Genomic DNA, 16,989 nt, shown 5'->3' with positions numbered 1-16,989 from the left:
ATACTGGGAAAGGTATTAGACTGTCAGAAAGTGCCCAGAAAGCTTTCAGGTATACAGTTTAGCCACAAGAATAAGCTACCAAAACCTAGAGGGAAAACAGCATACAAAGACTCAAAGAAAGGGGGGAAACATTCTTTACAAATATTTGTAGGATGCCCCTCTAGAAAAAACTTAATTTTGAAATACGAGGATTTTATTTTAGAATGAGTAAAACATTTAAATTGCATATATATTGCTAACTAGTAACAAGTCTGTTTTTATTATTAAAGTAATCATATGAAATGCAAAAAATTTAAACAATACAGAAAACTATAGAGTATCAGTAAAGCTGTAATGGCAATTCTGGTTGTAAGTTTATGAAGCAGTGGAGAGTTCAAATTGGCTTTTCACATTTTGCCCCATCCTCCACTCTAGTCACACCCACCACAGCTCTGACAGCAATGCCCACCATCCAGTAGTGACTGTTACTAACAGTTTGTTTATATCCTTCCAAATAATGCAATTATATCTAAAATGTAAACTGTAGAATTTTTATGTCTAACTGTCCGCATTTAATAAAAAGATCACGGACTGTAAATTAGACCTAGCATAAATGAGTACTCAGTAAATGTAAATAAATAAATGAAATTACTTGGGTCTAGCCCTTGCTAACCCTAGGTAAGTATTTTTTTTTTGAAACACAATTTTTAAAGGTTGCTTTCCATTTAAAGTTATTACAAAATATTGGCTATATTCCCCATGTTGCACAACACATCCTTGAGCCTGTCTTACACCCAATAGTTTGTACCTCCTACTCCCCTACCCCTATAGTGCCCCTCCCCTCCTCCCTGGTAACCACTAGTTTGTGCTCTGTATCTGTGAGTCTGCCTCCTTTTTGTTATATTTACTAGTCTGTTGTATTTTTTAGATTCCACATATAAGTGGTATCATACAGTATTTGTCTTTCTCTGACTGATTTCACTTAGCATAATGCCCTCCAAGTCCATTCACATTGCTGCAAATGGCAAAATTTCATTCTTTTTCATGGCTGAGTAGTGTTCCATTGTGTACACACACACACTATCCATTCACCTGTTGATGGACACTTAGGTTGCTTCCATACCTTGGCAATTGTAAATAATGCCGCTAGGAACATTGCAGTGCATGTAACTATTCAAAAAAAAATTTTTAATGTATACCCAGGAGTTAGGTAAATGTGTTTTAACCTCTCTGGATTATATGTATGAAAGATATATTAATATATACACACAGAATATGTATGCATTAATAAATACGCACAGAAAAAATTTAGGAAAGGCACACACTAAACCTTCATACTGGTTCTTCTCTGGGTCCTAGAAGTACAGGGGCAGGGTCCAGTGATAACAAATTAAAAAGTATGGATGTGAAGGTACTTAAATTATAGTACACTCCCAGGAGGGAAAATATACAAAGACACACTCCTGCCCATGTGCAGCCCTAGTATTTTCACCAGAGAAAAGAAAGACACAGTGTCCTCTTCGCTTACAGAATGTTCTCTTGCTGCTTTTTGATCTGGTGGTTGTTATATCAAGTGTTCCTCTTATCCTGACTGACATCCACGAATTAGAGGAAAATGGATAATAGTGTTGCATCCACTGACCCCTACAGATATTAGGTACCAGCTTCTTCTCATTATTCAGACGAAGAGTAAGCAGAAAGGTTTGAGGTGAAAAGACAGGAGAACCTTGCTTCTGACCTCATAACCTTGAGATGCTCAAAGGTTTGGCTGAAGTTAAAATACACATTCATTTTGAGTGGTAAAAGTCTGAAGTAAGTTGGATGGAGAATATTAAAATGTGGTACTGTTTAGGTTATGAAGACATACTTAGCACTTAGCATATCTCTATAACTTAAACAATATCATGTCTGTGAAGGGTGCTAAAAAATAAAAAACAAGTTCCCATATCACCTTCCTCACTTCCCCTAGCCCACCTCATACCTCAAAACACTCCTCATTATTAAGCTTCTAGCAAATGCTACATCTCTGGCTAAAATACATTACCCAAATTTCTAATAGAGCAGGAAAATGGCATGAAACGACCAACATCAGATTTTAGTATGCCCTAACTAAACAAATCTGAGCTCTGAACTCTGATTCATATTACTGGATTTTTATGACATTAAAATTAATATTATTTTGTTAAAAACTTCAAAAAGACAAGCTAAAACTGTCTCATGATTTTAAAAGAATGTTCATTTCATTAGATTATTTACATTCAAAAAACTTCCACTTTTATAAAAACAAAAATAGCATTAAAATATACAACGTACAGCCTCACACACCTGTTTGGAATACAAGTTCTTTCCCTCCTACACCCGCGGCCTCCAGGTTAATAAATGCACGAATCAAGCTGGCCCACGGGTGCTGGGTAATAAAACCATGACTGGCCTGAATGAGAAGGAAAGAAAACAGGTATCAGTTAAACAATCTTACACTATTAAAGTCTTTATTTTGCTTTTTTTAAGGACGGAACGTCTATGTTGATGAGGGGGAGAATTAAAAAAAAACCAATCATTTTTTTCAAAGGCAGGATCTAAAGACATCTATCTGTGTGTCTCTCTCTGCCTAATGGCCGTGTGCAGTTTGCTCAGCAGAAAGTCACTCTTCACAGAAGGCAGCCTGATTTCCATGAGTGCAGCCAAACAACATCTTTAGTAAGTGTGAGCCTGTGCAAAAGAAAGTGCAAAACAATAGAAGGGAAGGCGCTATCCCCATGGTTGGGCATTCATGCCGTGTGCCTGCCTCAAAACATCTCTGAAACTCTAGAAAACCTGAGGCGAATAATTATGCCATCACAGAGCCCTTTTATGAATAAAACACTGCCAAGACGATCTGTTCTAAGTTGAGTTTTCAAATATTAAACATGTATACATAAGTGGCTGTAGATTTTTTTAAAGTACTGCCCAGTACAGTATCTCTTTTGTATGTCATTTTATGATACTACTCGAATGAATAATCAAAATGCATAAGTGTTAGCTATTGTTATTATTATTATTCTCATTACCATTATTACTCAAGCCTAGTCTTTAAAACAGTAAAATCTCACTTGCAAGACATTTTCCTCAGCACCATTAAAGAGAAATATGACAGCATGATGTAAGGCTTCTGAAGATGTTGACAAGACACGAAGGACTTCCAGCATCACTGAACAGCTAACTGCATCATCACTGGCACCTTTAAATCAGAAAAACAGATTTGCTTCTCAGATTTTAAAACCTTTACAGTATGAACCATTATGGCAAGAAACAGAGTTTTCTCATCAAGGAAGCATCACAATAGCTGCAAGTAGCATAGCTCTGTCATAATCTGGTGATAACTACACCCACCAGCAGTGAACTCCAGGAGAACGGGAATCTTTGGTTTGCTTGCTGATTTACTCTCAGTATCTGGAACTGTGCCTGGCCCCGCAATAGTTGCTCAATTAATACCTGTTGAATAATCAACCAGAAGGGACCTAAGGCAATATTGAAAACTGGCATTCTCATCGCCCAAAGCAATTTTTAAAATTCTTTATCCTTATTCCACGTCCTCTATACTATCCTCACTTCTGGTGTTCACGGTTTCCTATGTCATCTCCAACTGCCACCCACTCCCTTCCTGCTAATTTTCCTGCCAAAATCATAAGAGGGGTCAGTGTGGATAGTGTAGCATTTTTTAAAGTTTCTCCAAGGGGATCATGTGATGAAAAAGTACAAAGAAGACACCCAATCTAATAAGATACAGGAAAGGAGACTAATGACCTGAGTAGTAATCTTTGGTTCCAGCACTGATAAAGCAGAGAACCTCATCAAATCACTTAACCTCCTAATTCACAAACTTTATATATTAATTAAAGGTGATTATAAAGATGACTTTAGGGCCAAGACTTTTTTTAAAGTACCATAAGAGGTAATTAAGGAACTGACTGGATATTTGATGATATTAAGGAATTAAGTTTTTCAGTGAGGTAATTCATGGTATTATGAGCATGTCAAAAAAAAAAAAAGAGTCCTTATCTTTCAACAAGACAGCCCAAAATACTTACAGAGGAACTGATATAACTGAGATCTGCTTTAAAATAGTCAAGGTTGGGGTGGGGGGTAGGGCAGTAGAGAAGAAGCAAGATTGAACTGTTGAAGCTGGGTGACAGGTACACTCAGGTTCATTAAACGATTCTCTTTCTGTATATATTTGAAATTTTCCATAATCAAAAGCTCAAAGAATATCAAAGTAAATAGGCACAGTAACAACCCAGGCAACAGCATTTCTGGGTTTACACAGTGGGAGGCAGGGTGCTACAGAGAATAGTGTGGTTTTTAGAGTAAGAAAAGACTTGGATGTAAATTCTCGCTCTGCCCCTTTACTATTTCCTGGTCTAGAGAGCAGATTAATGACATCTATATTTCACAGTTGTGTTGTAAGGATTACAAGGTAATGCACAGTGCCTAGCATGTGGTAGGCATTCACTGTTCGCTTTTCCTTCTCCTCTTTGCAAACTTAAAGAAGGTTCTGCAGCCAGCTAAAATGCTTGTTTTGGTGCTGTTAAATTCCAGACCCCATTCCTACTTGAGAAGAAACTACTTATTAGCTATACTTGTCTCAGTAGTGATTACTGGATTGTATTTTAATCGAAGTGAAACAAAGTAATAATTACCTAAGTACTATCAAGCAGGAAGTATAATGTAGCTATCAGTAAAAAGTGCCACCTTTCAAAAAACAAAGGAAACAAATGATTTTTAACTTTGAGACTGTGACTTACTTTAAAATAAAAAGCAGTAAAATTTTTCTTTATTCAAAGGAAGAGAAATGGAAATTTAAAGATATTTATCTCTATAGAGTTGATTAAAAGTTAAACTGTCCTTTTATCTTCCTTTATTTTAATGGCTCTGGTGTCTGAGAATAAACCTAGAGAAGGGTCAGATATCTTTAAGAAAGTGAGGAAGTTAGAGGACAGTATCTATAAGGGCTGGATGCTTAACCAACATCCCTTTCCATTTAGAATTAACCCTGAAACTGAAGTCAGCCCCAGAGTAACAACCTGGAACCATGCAGCAAACCCAAGAAGATATTTAAGGCCTTTCTGTAGGTAATATTACTCCTAATTGGTATCAGTTCCTAAGTTCCAGATACCTTGCTGAGAAGTATGTTTCAGTTTGTTCATCCACTAAAAAAATTTAGGTGACAGTCTATTTTATGAACGTTTTAAAAACTATTTTTAACAATTTATTAATGACAGAAATTTCCCTGAGATTGTTGGCATAGGTATCCTTACAAAATTTTAGTTAAAAATGGGTTCCAGGGGCTTCCCTGGTGGCGCAGTGGTTGAGAGTCCGCCTGCCGATGCAGGGGACACGGGTTCATGCCCTGGTCTGGGAAGATCCCACATGCCGTGGAGCGGCTGGGCCCGTGAGCCATGGCCGCTGAGCCTGCATGTCCGGAGCCTGTGCTCCACAACGGGAGAGGCCACAGCAGTGAGAGGCCCACGTACAGCAAAAAAAAAAAAAAAAAAAAAAAATTGGTTCCAGTAACCCACAAAATGCCATCCTTTCATTACTGGACTCCATATATGTGATTTCTAACATTTGGTACTGTTTGTTTCTGATACTTGTATACATGTCTTTCTTATATAATACTCTTAAATAACCATGATGTTAATTTGTCCCTTCCTAGATTTTAAGCATCAAAATAGTGGGCATAGGGTGATGCTTATTTTATTATCGCTTTGAAATGGACATACAAGACCACTAATTTCCCCAGCACACACAAAGGTATTTCTGACTTTATAAAACAGATGAGTGTATACTAATTTTTGAAAAAGCATGTTACATTCTAAATGCAATTGGCAAGATTCCTAATTAAAGATATCCTAGTATGAATAATTTTATCAAGCACATAAATTTTAATTTATAGTTTGTATAACTCTAGATGTTCATATTGGGGCTGGTTTAAGTTTAAGCAATCCGGAAGTACTCAATATTAAATAACTACTAATTGCAAAAAAAAAGGATTTTTCATGCCAGTTGCTATTCTACTATTTTACTCGTATTTAATCCGCATTTAATCCTCTAAGCAATGCCATTAGGAAAGTACTGTTATATCGCCATTTTTCAGATTAGAAACTGAGGAAAGAAGTTAAGTAGTTTGCCAAAGGGAACATTAACTACATCCTAATACTCTCCTTCCTTTCAAATATAGCTAAAAGAACTGACTAGTCAGGAAACCCAGGTCCTGGCCCTGTCTCAGATCAGTGGTGATCAGCTAAGTGTATTCCTGTGTCAAATGAGGGGACTGAACCAGATGCCATCTCATTGCAAACTGCTATTATTTTCTATTCTTCCGTATTTACAATTTCTAGCTACTGAAAACCTTTTTCTGAGGAATCTTACTCTAAAAACTTGAAGTTCAATTTAGGAGATATTGAATTCAACAAATATTTACTGGTCAGGCACTGTCCTAAACATCAAGTACTCTATTCTGCCAGAGTTTCAGGGCAAGATTTATGGATTAATGAGGTACTCTACCAGTATGGCATCCCCAATGGACCAACATTCTCACGTTATAGGTCGACAGAAACTGCTAGGAGAGTGAGCCTCCAAACCATGTGTCCCTTGAAGGCCAGTACTGTTCCTTTATCCCGTAACCCCAAAGCCTAGCACGACACCTAGCTGAGTAAACACTTGAAGTGGCAGGACCTAATTCCATGACTGAAGAACACACACTGGTAACACCGATAAGGCTATTTCAGTCTGCCAGAAATACTCGATGCCCTGTCGCTGGGCTGCTGGCACTAATGTTTAAAAATTAAGTAAACAAAGCACTTGAGAAAATACTGAAAGGTAGACCTTAAACTAAATGATAATTATTCTAATTATCCTATCTTCCATCGCAATGAAAAGATTTGTCTAAGAAAATAGTGCCCACAACTGCTCAAGCAGCTTGCAGTTAACAAGCTTTCTTGTTGTGAGGATTTCAAAATGACTAAAAAACAGGCACAAACCTGGTGAGTTTGCCACTGAGTCAAAATGACAGTTGGCCAGGACAGCATGCTGGGCTCCATCTCTGGGTTCCAGCTTTACCACAACGTTGGTGATGTTGTCATAGTAGCTTGTAAACCCTCCCAAAAAGTCAATGCTAAAGGAGCCTGTGGGCCGTTGTACATCTACTGAAATCCTGTGAAGGCTGTTGCTCTGAACTTCAATCAGTTTAATCTGTTCCAAAAGGTAACGCACTGTCAGAATTTCATTTTCTGGACTTCCTGTAGTCCTGGGGCCAATGGATGTTATGTGTTCAAGATAATCCCTGGAAGCAACCAGAAGAATCATGATGACAAGGCGTCCTAGGCTTAAAACTAACACTTAGCACACAGCAACTTTTCCTCCACACTTCCCCTTCCCAAAGAACAAGTTCTCTGACTTCTCACATAAAAGAGGCTGACTTTAGTATTTCAGGTAACATGTGAAAATCACTTGCAAAGTTCCATCATTTTATTTGGCCTTCCATGAGTTCATCCCTTCAGTTTTCTACACTCACTCCAACTCCCAACTTCTCCCAACCCCCATATCGAATCAATACAAAAACAAGAGATTTTATTCAAAACGTGTAACTGCTGATAGCTAGACAGGACAGAATACAATTTCATTGTGTCCCACTCTGGAGGGTTACTGACGCTGGGTTACTGATTCTAAGTAGCAGAAACCAAGAGCAAAGACAATTAAGTCAAGAGGTTAAATAAGCAAAGAAAAACTTTTGAAGAATGGACTCAGCCCTCCCATTGTGCACACAAGGCCAAGTAACTTCAATTCAGGCCAAAACCAACTCTACCCCTAAAATAAACAAAAAATTTTTTTGTCTTTTCACTGCATTCCAAGTGAGGAAAACAGGGGGTGGGGAGGCGTGTTTCAGAAAGCCTTTAAGAAAATAAGCTTCCAGCACTTTGCACTTAAAAGAAAAAGTTCTCTAAAACACCATGGCTGTTGAAAAATCTACTAGCTTATGATTTTATGAGCTCTGACACACTTAGGTCACAATACCTTTGACTTAATTCACGTTTCTTAGTATACTTAAAGGTCTCTTTAAAAAAAAAAAAAAAAAAAAGCCAAATCTTACACACCAAACCAAGGACCCAAGGACAAACTCCAGGAAATTGAGAAGTTCTGAAATAGTAAAATTTTGAATGTGCCGTCTTCCAGGGAGAGCCTCCATAGCTCTCAGGTTTGAGACCTGTGACCCTCAAAGATTTAGACCACTGCATTAGCCCCTTCGGACCCTTCCCAGAAAACCGAACTGGGTCCACAAACCTCACAGCCTTTCATCTCACTTGCAAAGTAGGAGAGCTAGTAAAAAGGGTAAGTTGCTCCGAAAGATGGGCGATTACTAATAACCAAACCATCTGCAGGTGAGGCAAAAAAGGGATGGAAAAGCCGGCGCAATCGCCCTGGCCACCCGCACCTGTACCACGAGCTTAAAAAGGGGCCGCGCGAGCCCCGCGACCCGCAAATTGGGGGTACGCGCCAGGCCACCCCACCCCACGTGCAGCCAGGCGGGGGCGGCGAGCCCGGGAGGCCCGGCGGGGGCAGGTGTGCACCGAAAAGGGACGCCCGGGCCCGGCGGAGGCGGCAGTACCTGGCTTGGCGTGCGTCGAACTCTCCGCGGTGGCCAACAGCGGCCCCACGCACCACGAGCTGCTGCAGCGAGAGGTGCACGAGCGCCCGCAGCGCGAGCAGGTAAAGCGCCAGCCCCAGCGCGGCGCGCGCCTCAGACAGTCCGGTTCCCGCGCCCCGGCTCGCGCCGCCGCTCCCCTCCCCGCTCCGCTTCCGCGTCCTCGCGTCGCCGCCGCACGCGTCCGCCAGGGGCTGCTGCGCCAGGGCCTCCCTCTCCAGTTGCGGCGCGGCCGCCGGGCCATCCCGGCGCTCCCCTCCGATGCGGTGCCGCCTCACAGCTCCCGACTCCGAGCCCCACTCCATGGCCACGAGCGTCAGCCGCCAGCCCAACCGCCCCGGCTCTCGACAACCCCGGGAGCCGCCGCGGCGGCCGCAGCGCCTCCTAGTGAGCGGACGGAAACTGCAAAGGGCCAAACTTCTTCTGATTGGCCGGTCCCGCCGCGCCGCGCCGCGACCCAGGTTCTTCGGGCAGATTGCGGGCAGGCTCCGCGGCAGGGCCAACACCCGGCTGGGCGTGATGGATGTACCTTCTTACTCAGGGCTTCTCTGGCTGGTGTGGGGACAGAGATTAATAAATGGAAAGATAACCATAAACCTAGAAACGTGAGAAAAGAGAGATTGCTTTTAAAAGAATGCACGAGGGGGCTTCCCTGGTGGCGCGGTGGTTGAGAATCTGCCTGCCAATTCAGGGGACACGGGTTCGATCCCTGGTCCGGGAAGATCCCACATCCTGCAGAGCAACGAAGAGTAGCCCCCGGCTCGCTGCAACTATAGAAAGCCTGCGCGCAGCAATGAAGACCCAAAGCAGCCAAAAATAAATGAATAAATAAATTAATTAATTAAAAAAAAGAATGCACGAGGTTCATCATTTACACATCATGAAGAAGGCAATGGCTCAGCTTTCGCAAGGAGCGTTAGAATACGCTCTGGAAAAAGTAGGCGCCTGGCTCTTCATATTAGAAACAGGACTGCGCAGAGGAGGCCTAGCCTCATGCTTCCACGTACAGTGATCTAATCACAGGTCTTCATAACGGTGTGAGGTAACCATTGTCACCATTTAACCGACTAAGAAAAATAATAGCTGTTATTTCTTGAATACCCTCCATGAGCCAAACACTGTGCTAAGTGCTTTAATACACTATCTCATTTGATTCTCATAAGAATCCTGAAAAGAAAGTATTTTTATGTCCTCTTAATAGCTGAAGAACTTACAGGTAACAGGTGAAGAACTTAAATCGAATTCAGTGGGCTCCCAAAAGAGCATATTGAATATGGCACTCTGGAAAGGAAGATTCAGAAAAGACATTCCTCCCTCCATGTCACCCTGGGTGGGAAGAAGCAGAGCCTTGGTTTTAGTGTAGACCCTAGTGAGCATCTAGTCTTCTTCCTGCTGATGCAATGAGCCCCTCTGCCTCAAATCTCTGTGTCTCCAGCATGGAGTTGCTGCGGTACCCTGTCTATTAATCTAGAGACCAACTGGGAATGTGCGCTACCTGACCGGTCTGCCCCTGCCTACTGCTCAGTGCCCACCTGAGACCAGGGCACTCCTTATTTCCAACTCTCTAGTCACAGTGACCTCTTGCAAAGTCCTTCCTGCTCACCATCCTTCCTTCTACAGCAGGATCTTACACACTGAGTTGTCTGGAATGTTCTTCCCTCCCCTCATTGCCTAGTTTTTTTTTTTTTTTTTTTCTTTCTTGCGGTACGCGGGCCTCTCACTGCTGTGACCTCTCCCGCTGTGGAGCACGGGCTCCGGACGCGCAGGCTCAGCGGTCATGGCTCACGGGCCCAGCCGCTCTGCGGCATGTGGGATCCTCCCGCACTGGGGCATGAACCCGTGTCCCCTGCATCGGCAGGCAGACTCTCAACCACTGCGCCACCAGGGAAGCCCCCTCATTGCCTAGTTTTAACTCCTGTTTATCATTCAAGTCTCAGCTTAAGTGGAACTTCCTCAAGCAAGAATCTCCCAATCTGATGAAGTCAGTTTCCCCTAATTGTAGGATCTCATAGCACCTTGTATGTGTGTAATTATTTAACATCTTCCTCCTTAGACTGTAAGCTCCATGAAGGCAGGAATCATGTCTGGTTTTGCTCACCATTTTATTTCCTTCTCTTAACACAACATGTAGTATGTAATCAATAAATATTTCTTGATTGTGGGAATGAATGAAATCATAACAGTTTTATGGCAGCAGCATAATTTTAGCTCAGTAAGATCCTGTTTAGTCTGTAAGATCCATGAGACCAACGACAATGTCTATCCTATTTATTCATTACTACGTCCTCAGTGCTTAGCTCTGTGCTTAGCCCATGGTCACCACTCAATACATATTTATTAAATGAGCAAATGAATATATATTGTCTTTTTATAAGAACCAGCTGTCTTACTGTCTTGTCTCTTTCCAAAAATTCAGCACCTCCACCATCTTTGGAAGGTAAAACCTCGGAAATGACTCTGTCCACTGCAGCATAACAAGTTGTGGAGGTCTCTAGTTCCTAGGGGTAGGGCACAAATGTCTCATGGTCTTTTACACTTTACTTATTTTATGCTGTGACTTGCTAGGCTGGGTGGGTGTCAGAAAACCTAGGGATGAGTTACACTTCTCAGGAGCTGTGTTACTGGTTAAGTCATCTGGGCTGTCTTTTTCTGAATAGATAATGTATGTTAAGCATCTCTGACAATATTCCATGGGAGGCAGTGTACCATAGTAGAAAAAAGACTGGAAAAAAGCCTGATCGTTGGAGTCAAATAGATCTGAGTTCCTGAATCATGTACCTTTAATATACATGGCATTATGCAAGGTAAAGTTTCAGTGTGAATGTCCTTATCTGTGATAATGGAGATATAGGCTGCCTTAAAGAACTTCAGTGAGGATTAATCAGCTAATCCATGTGAAAGATCCTCATACATGAATCTCATTAAATACTATTTTCCAGAATTTTCCTTCTTATACAATCCTTGGCAGAATGGGTTAAAAGCCAGTTTCCTATCATGATATAATCATAGAGTCCTAGGTGGTGGAAGTTGAGCTATTATAGTTGGGGTCTTGGAAGGCAGTCTTTCTCTAGACTTATATAAGCTATGCTATTCACACTTGAATATTTTTAAGCTACCAGTTGTTGGCTGTCTACTCTGTGTCAGATGCTGATCAAGGTGGGGAAACATCTAGATGAACAAATCAGTGTTTCTGCCTTCACAGAGCTTACATTCTAGTGGGGAGACAATAAACGTGTGTGTGTGTGTGTGTGTGTGTGTGTGTGTGTGTGTGTGTGTGTGTGTGTGTGTTTCTGTGTGAATAAAATGTCCGATAAACTGTTACGGAGAAAAATAAAGCAGGGAATTGAGAGTGACCGAGGCTGCTCTTTTAAGTAAGGTGATCAAAGAAGATCTGTCTGAGGAGATGACATTTGATCTCTCACTCTCTGCATGAAGTCAGGAATAGGGCCATAAAAGCCTGAGGAAAGAATGTTCCCAGCAGAGGGAAATGAACTGGGGTGTTCTGAAGCAACACTGAGCAGGGCATGTGGCTAAAGCAGACTGAGCATGGGGGTAGGGAGTAGTGATAGAGATGATCAGAGAAGTGGGCAGGGGCCAGTGCAAGGAGGGCCTCCTGGGTCACAGCAAGGACTCTGGAGTGGTTTTGAGCAGTGAAATGTTATGCTCTAGGTTATGTTTTATGAGATCACTCAGTGTCTCAGTGACAGGCAGAGCAGCACAATGACCACACCTAGATGATAGAGGCTAATAAAAGACTTTGCTAATTTCTGGCCTTTGAAGTATTTGAGGTCATTTATCTGTGGTTTTAATTGCGTGGGAAGTAGACCACAGTCAATTGAAACACACATTCTAGTTCCTACATATCAAATTGCTGATGAGGACGGAATGGGATGTGAGAGTCTTCGGCTGCTCCATCTGGTGAGCTACTGATCAGTGGGGTTGACTCAATTCATCTGGCTTGGCAGATAATTATGTTTTTCTTATGTGTCCCTTTATGGCAAAGTGAGAGTTAAACCAACTTGACAGGCATTGAGAGTCCCAAGTCCCTGTTTTGCCATCTCTCCAGTATTTCCTAGTAACCTGGCCAAGGTGAATGGAAAGGCATGCAAGCTGTCAGGATTCAGGTAAATTGCCAGACTCTGTCTTCCACAGAGATCATCCCATGGCCTACGTGCCTCCTTCCTTGGAAGAGGGGCTACTGGGGCACTTGGTGAAAGTTCTCTGAGACTCACATTAAAATCAAGGGAGGTGCCAAGCCAAGAGGTGAGAAGAGAATCCAGGGAATTCCCTGGTGGTCCAGTGATTAGGGATCCTCGCTGTCACTGCCAAGGGCCCAGGTTTGATCCCTGGTCAGGTAACTAAGATCTCCATGCCGCGTGTGGCACAGCCAAAAAAAAGAGAGAGAGAGAATGCAAACCGGTTGCAAAAGACAGAAGATATCAAAACTTGACAGGCAGAGTGAATCAAAGATCGAGAAATCAAGAACAATGATTCCAAAGGCAAGAAAGATCTTGGATAAATATTGTAGACGGGTCCTGTTGCCTACAACAACAGGGTTTAATGTACTCACTGAGGTGGTATGAGGATGGGCCGACTCTGCTTAAAGGGCCAGGGATGGAGCTCATGCCCAGGTTCAGGGGACACCATTAGTTTTTTGGTTTTGGGTTTTGTTTTTTGTGGGGGCAGAGGGCAGGTTTAGGTCCCTTCAGTGTTAAGCAAGGGCCTCAGGGTGCCAATAGACAACTGGTCTTCCTAATTATGGAGCTCTGCAATGGAATATTTGGGAGCTGGTAACAATGGTCAGCTACGGTAAGCACCTGCAATAAGCCAGGCAGTCTGGGAGCTGACAGTGCTGGTGGAAAAGGGCTTTCTAAAGGAAACAGAGGGACTTCCCTGGTGGTCCAGTGGTAAAGAATCTGCCTTACAATGCAGGGGATGAGGGTTCGATCCCTTGTTGGGGAACTAAGATCCCACATGCCGTGGGGTAACTAAAGCCTGCGTGCCACAACTACTGAGCTCGTGCGCTTCACCTAGAGCCTGTGTGCTGCAAACTACAGAGCCCTCATGCTCTGGAACCCGCGCGCCACAACTACAGAGCCCACGCACCCTGGAGCCTATGTGCCACAACTAGACAAGACAAAACCCGCAGGCCACAACTAGAGAGAAGCCTGCACACCACAACGATAAAAGATCCCACGTGCATCAACGAAGATCCCATGCGCCACAACTATGACCCGATGCAGCCTAAAATAAGTAAATAATATATAAATCTTAAAAAATAAAAAACAAAATAAAAGAGACAGTGCTTTCTAAATAAATAAATAAAGGGTACAGAGGCCAGATCTGTAAATCCCCCTTTTGTTCAGAGCTTTTCTACGCCCATGAGCTGAGCTGTCCTTGGAGCCTAGGGAGAGGGTGACGGTGCACCACTCTTACCGCCCCTTCAAACTCCAGGCTGGTCCCTCCTGCTCCTTTAGTATCCTGTTACTGGTGGCCACATAGGAGGTAGAAAACCAGTCCAGTTTCATTACCAGCTGAGGTTGCCATGTCCGATAACCCTTTTCCATGGCCAATTGGAAAGGAGATTCTCTGATTTCGGAAGAACCTATATCTGGCTAAAAAGGCCTTCTGAATGGGCAGAAAACCTAAAGAGACTTTTCTCCAAAGAAGAAATACAGATGGACAGTAGGCACATGAAAAAATGCTTAACATCACTAATTATTAGAGAAATGCAAATCAAAACTACAATGAGGTACCACCTCACACTGGTCAGAATGGCCATCATCAAAAAGTCTACAAATAATAAATGCTAGAGAGGGTGTGGAGAAAAGGGAGCACTCTTACACTGTTGGTGGGAATGTAAGTTGGCGCAGTCACTGTGGAAAACAGTATGGAGGTTCCTCAGAAAACTAAAAATAGAATTACCATATGATCAAGCAGTCCCACTCCTGGGCATATATCTGGACAAAACTATAACTCAAAAAGATACATGCATTCCTGTGTTCATAGCAGCACTATTCACAAGAGCCAATACATGGAAACAACCTAAATGTCCATCAACAGGTGAATGGATAAAGAAGATGTGGTACATATATACAATGGAATACTACTCAGTCATAAAAAAGAATGAAATAATGTCATTTGCAGCAACATGGATGCAACTAGAGATTATCATACTAAGCAAAGTAAGTCAGAAAGAGCAAGACAGGACTTCCCTGGTGGCGCAGTGGTTGAGAGTCCGCCTGCGCATGCAGGGGACGCGGGTTCGTTCCCCACTCTGGGAGGATCCCACATGCCGCGGAGCGGCTGGGTCCGTGCGCCATGGCCGCTGAGCCTGCGCGTCCGGAGCCTGTGCTCCGCAACGGGAGAGGCCACAGCAGTGAGAAGCCCGCGTACCGCAAAAAAAAAAAAAAAAAAAAAGAAAAAGAAAGAGCAAGACAAGTACCATATGATATCACTTATATGTGGAATCTAATATATGACACAATGAACCTATCTATGAAACAGAAACAAAACCAGGGACATAGAGAATAGGCTGGTGGTTGCCAAGGGGGAGGGGGGTAGTAGAGGGTAGGAGTGGGAGTTTGGGATTAGAAGATGCAAACTGGCATATATAAGAATGGATAAACACCAAGGTCCTACTGTATAGCACAGGGAAGTATATTCAATACCCTGTGATAAACCATAATGGAAAAGAATGTGAAAAAGAATGTATATATGTATAACTGAGTCACTTTGCTGTTCAGCAGTAATTAACACAACGTTATAATTCAACTATAATTCAATAAAAAATAAATGTTATACAAGGCCTTTTGGAAACAAATGGGGTGACAAAATTGGCTCTTTTTTTTTTCTTTTCAGTACACGGGCCTCTCACTGCTGTGGCCTCTCCCATTGCGGAGCACAGGCTCCGGACAAGCAGGCTCAGTGGCCATGGCTCACGGGCCTAGCTGCTCCATGGCATGTGGGATCTTCCCAGACCGGGGCATGAACCCGTGTCCCCTGCATCGGCAGGCGGACTCTCAACCACTGCGCCACCAGGGAAGCCCCAAAGTTGGCTCTTTTGAGGGAAAAAACAAAATTGGAAACTTATGCCATATTACACCCCCAATCAAGTAGAAATCAGAATTAAATATCAATAATTTTTAACTGATTAAAAAATAAGGTAAACATAATTATAATAATTAAGATTCAAAATGGCCAAGGACACTTTAATCAAAAAAGAAGTAGAGGAAATCATAAAGTGGAAAATCACATGTTGAACACACAAAATTTATAACTTCTACATGTCAAAACCAATCACCAAAAAAACGAAAAGTCAAATGACAAGCTTGAAACATTATTTTCAACAAATCTTTAAAACAGGAGACATATACTGTATACTCTGTCTCTCATTCTCTCTGTTTTGATAGATAAATTTAATGTACATATTTATATTTTATTATATATTATTTTATTTTATATAATTTATTATAAATAGTTATATTTAACTTAATATATATATTAACATCAGCAAGAAAAATATCAGTGCCTCGTTAGAAAAATATGTAAACCATTCACTCTTTGTATCAAAGGAATACATGTGAAAATGTATGCCATTTTTAACTTAGCACATTGAAAAAGGTTTCTGTGTTCTGTTTTTAATTATAATATGCACGCTGGCAAAAGTTTAATTGATAAGCACTTACATGATGCAGATAGAATATATATCTGAATGCCTTTCTGGAAAGCAATTTGGCAAGATGTGTACCAGGAGCCTTAAAAGAATCTACAATTTTTGATGTAGTATTTTCACATGTAGGAATATGTTGATGTGATAAAATTTTTAAAAAAAAGAAAAATGCAGAAGAATGTTCATCTATAAAAATCAAACATGTGGAAATGACTTCAGCATATAAAAATCAAGGTCAAATAAATTACAGTACATCCGGAGTGTGGGGCACCATGTAGTATTAAATACAACATTACCGAAGTCTATTCAATAATGTGGGAGAAATGCTCATGTTGTAAATATTAAGAGGAAGGAAAAAATATACAAAATTGAGCAAAGCATATACTTCTGAATATTAAATTTGTGGAAGGAAATACATTGATGCAATGACAGTGGTTCTCTGTGGGTGATTTTTTTCTTCTTTATTCATTTCTCTCCCACCTTTCCTACCATGATCTCTCAGTGTTCCCTTTAAAGAGCCTCAGGCTGTGAGGTCAGGCTGCTCAACCCTGTGTCTAGGAAGACGCTTAATATCTGCCACATTTTAATCCTTAGGAAGGCAGTTTTTAAATTGATTCCAGCATGCATGTGATCCAACAGGGGAATGCAATGTCAAAAC

At 41.8% G+C, this 16,989-nt stretch overlaps 1 protein-coding gene across 2 annotated transcripts in view; it reads right to left on the bottom strand.

Annotated features, from left to right (window-relative positions):
• Nucleotides 1–9,033, bottom strand: part of ERMP1 (endoplasmic reticulum metallopeptidase 1) — a 52,236-nt gene extending 43,203 nt beyond the window's left edge. The window contains exons 1-4 of one of the 2 annotated variants that reach the window (XM_082615453.1): nucleotides 8,624–9,033; nucleotides 6,999–7,300; nucleotides 3,069–3,196; nucleotides 2,305–2,410 (exon numbers count right to left, since the gene is read on the bottom strand). In XM_082615453.1, the coding sequence (XP_082471579.1) occupies nucleotides 2,305–2,410; nucleotides 3,069–3,196; nucleotides 6,999–7,300; nucleotides 8,624–8,964 (877 nt within the window). In that variant the 5' untranslated portion in view covers nucleotides 8,965–9,033. The remainder of the gene's footprint in view (nucleotides 1–2,304; nucleotides 2,411–3,068; nucleotides 3,197–6,998; nucleotides 7,301–8,623) is intronic. The other variant, XM_082615454.1, reaches the window with a different exon arrangement.
• Nucleotides 9,034–16,989: the final 7,956 nt, after the last annotated feature.

The sequence above is a fragment of the Mesoplodon mirus genome (genome assembly GCF_964341445.2).
Source record: "Mesoplodon mirus genome assembly, chromosome: 1".
NCBI classification, from domain to species: domain Eukaryota; kingdom Metazoa; phylum Chordata; class Mammalia; order Artiodactyla; family Ziphiidae; genus Mesoplodon; species Mesoplodon mirus.
The sequence above is the reverse complement of the archived record's forward strand: the minus strand, read 5'-3'. Positions and strand labels throughout refer to the sequence as shown.